A 1692-nucleotide genomic window follows, 5' to 3' on the forward strand; every position below is an offset into this window, starting at 1 on the left:
CTCCATCCCCCCCGGCCCTTCCCTGCCCGTGCCTCGCCCCAGCATCGTGCTTCCCTCTGCTCCCACCGCTGTTCTGTTTCGGTTTCCCTCCGGCGGCGCAGGGGGTGGCTCCGGGCCGCGGCGGGCGCTGGAGGTGCCAGTGGTGGCCACGTGCACACACCCACGGAGCCTGGAAAAATAAAGGAGCTTTACTCTGCCCTGTAAAGTGTACCGGTAGCCGGTGAGCCCCGCTGCTCGTAGCCGGGGGCCGGGGCTTGGCGCAGGCTCTAGCTGATTTCGGAGAACGGCGGCATCACGGAGGACAGGTCCTGGATGTGGACAACCTGTCGCGTGTTCTCCACCTTCAGCGTCTGCAGCTCCGTCAGCAGCAGCTTCGCGTAGAGAAACCCTGGGGCAGGGGGCAAGCGCCCAGCTCGGACCCGGTGGCCGTCCGCACGGCGGAGGGGACTGCAGCTGTGCCAACCCCCCCGGCACATACCTGCCCTCGGGCACAGGGTGCCGGTGGTCGATGTAGCTCTTGAGTGTCGGGGCCGCCTTCTCCTGGAACTGGTCGATGAAGTTCTGCTGGGTGATGCCGGTGTGGTCTGGGGGCACAGGACGGGCGGGTGGCCGTCAGCAGGGCTGAGGGGACGCCCTGCCATGGCCACCACGGTCCCTACCTGGCGAGAAGAGCAGTACGGCCTGGAGCAGGACGTACTTGGCCTTGTGCAGCGGCAGCTTCTTCAGGCTCACGTGGAACTTGATCCAAGTAGATCTGCTGGAAGCCGGCTGGGGGGAGCGCGGCGGTGATGGGCGAGCCGGAATGGGGAACGGCTGTCCCCTGCTCCCTGGTGCTGCCATCGCTCCCGCTCACCCAGGGCACCCTGGATGGTGCCCGCGCTCCCGGGCGTTGGTCTCCGCGTTGAAGATGGCATTGAACTGGATCTGGCAGATCTCCAGGGTGGCCCCTTTGAGCGGCGAGATCCGGTGGCGCGGTTCCCCGCACACGGCGCAGACCTTCTCCTCCCCGGGCTCCGCATCCTCCCCTCTGGGGACCCGGGGGCCCGGCAGCGGGCGGGGGCTGCTCTCTGTGTCCACGGGGCTTGACTCGGACATGGCCGGGGATGCGGGTGACAGTGGCTGGACCAGGGGGACTGCAGCAAGGACAGAGCTTGCAGGACGGGACGGGCGTGCAGGGGTGTGCGGGCTGTGTACGTGTGCGTACACACACCGCGGCTCCTGCTTGAGCGACACCCGGCACTGCGCCCTGCAGGCAGCACTGCCTGTCCAGCGAACCCTTCCTTGCCTGCGGCCGATGCCTTGACGCCGGCTTCTGCGCCCCATCCCCTACGCGTCCCCTCGAAGCCACCATGTCTCCCCCACCCCATGGTGCACCACCTTCATGCACCCCCCTGCCGCCGTGACCTCTTGCCCCGGCCACCGCCGAACCACCCGCGGTGATGCCCCCAAAGGCGGCCGGTGCCCGTCGGTGCCGGTACCCGGGGCTTGGTGCCCAACAATGTGGCTGGTGCCCGGTGCCCGCTGCCACGCAGCGAGGAGCCCCCCAGCCCCGGCTCGTCCCCGCCACCTGCCAGCTGGAGCCCTGTGGAGTGTGAACCTTGAACTTGAGCGAGGCTGCAGCAGGCAACATGGAGGGGGGGGACAGACAGGACGGGAGGGACAGGCGGGGGCAGGGGTGGGGGGGGAGGGGGG

At 69.0% G+C, this 1692-nt stretch overlaps 1 protein-coding gene across 1 annotated transcript; it reads right to left on the reverse strand.

The window, feature by feature from the left end:
• Positions 1–266: 266 nt before the first annotated feature.
• On the reverse strand, positions 267–1095 carry NR1I3 (nuclear receptor subfamily 1 group I member 3). Its single transcript, XM_009281260.1, is given in 6 exon segments — positions 267–388; positions 480–584; positions 660–745; positions 747–768; positions 854–867; positions 869–1095. Coding segments are annotated over 6 exon segments (576 nt in total).
• Between the last annotated feature and the right edge of the window lie 597 nt (positions 1096–1692).

Source organism: Aptenodytes forsteri, unplaced genomic scaffold, assembly GCF_000699145.1.
Source record: "Aptenodytes forsteri isolate BGI_AS27 unplaced genomic scaffold, ASM69914v1 Scaffold276, whole genome shotgun sequence".
NCBI classification, from domain to species: domain Eukaryota; kingdom Metazoa; phylum Chordata; class Aves; order Sphenisciformes; family Spheniscidae; genus Aptenodytes; species Aptenodytes forsteri.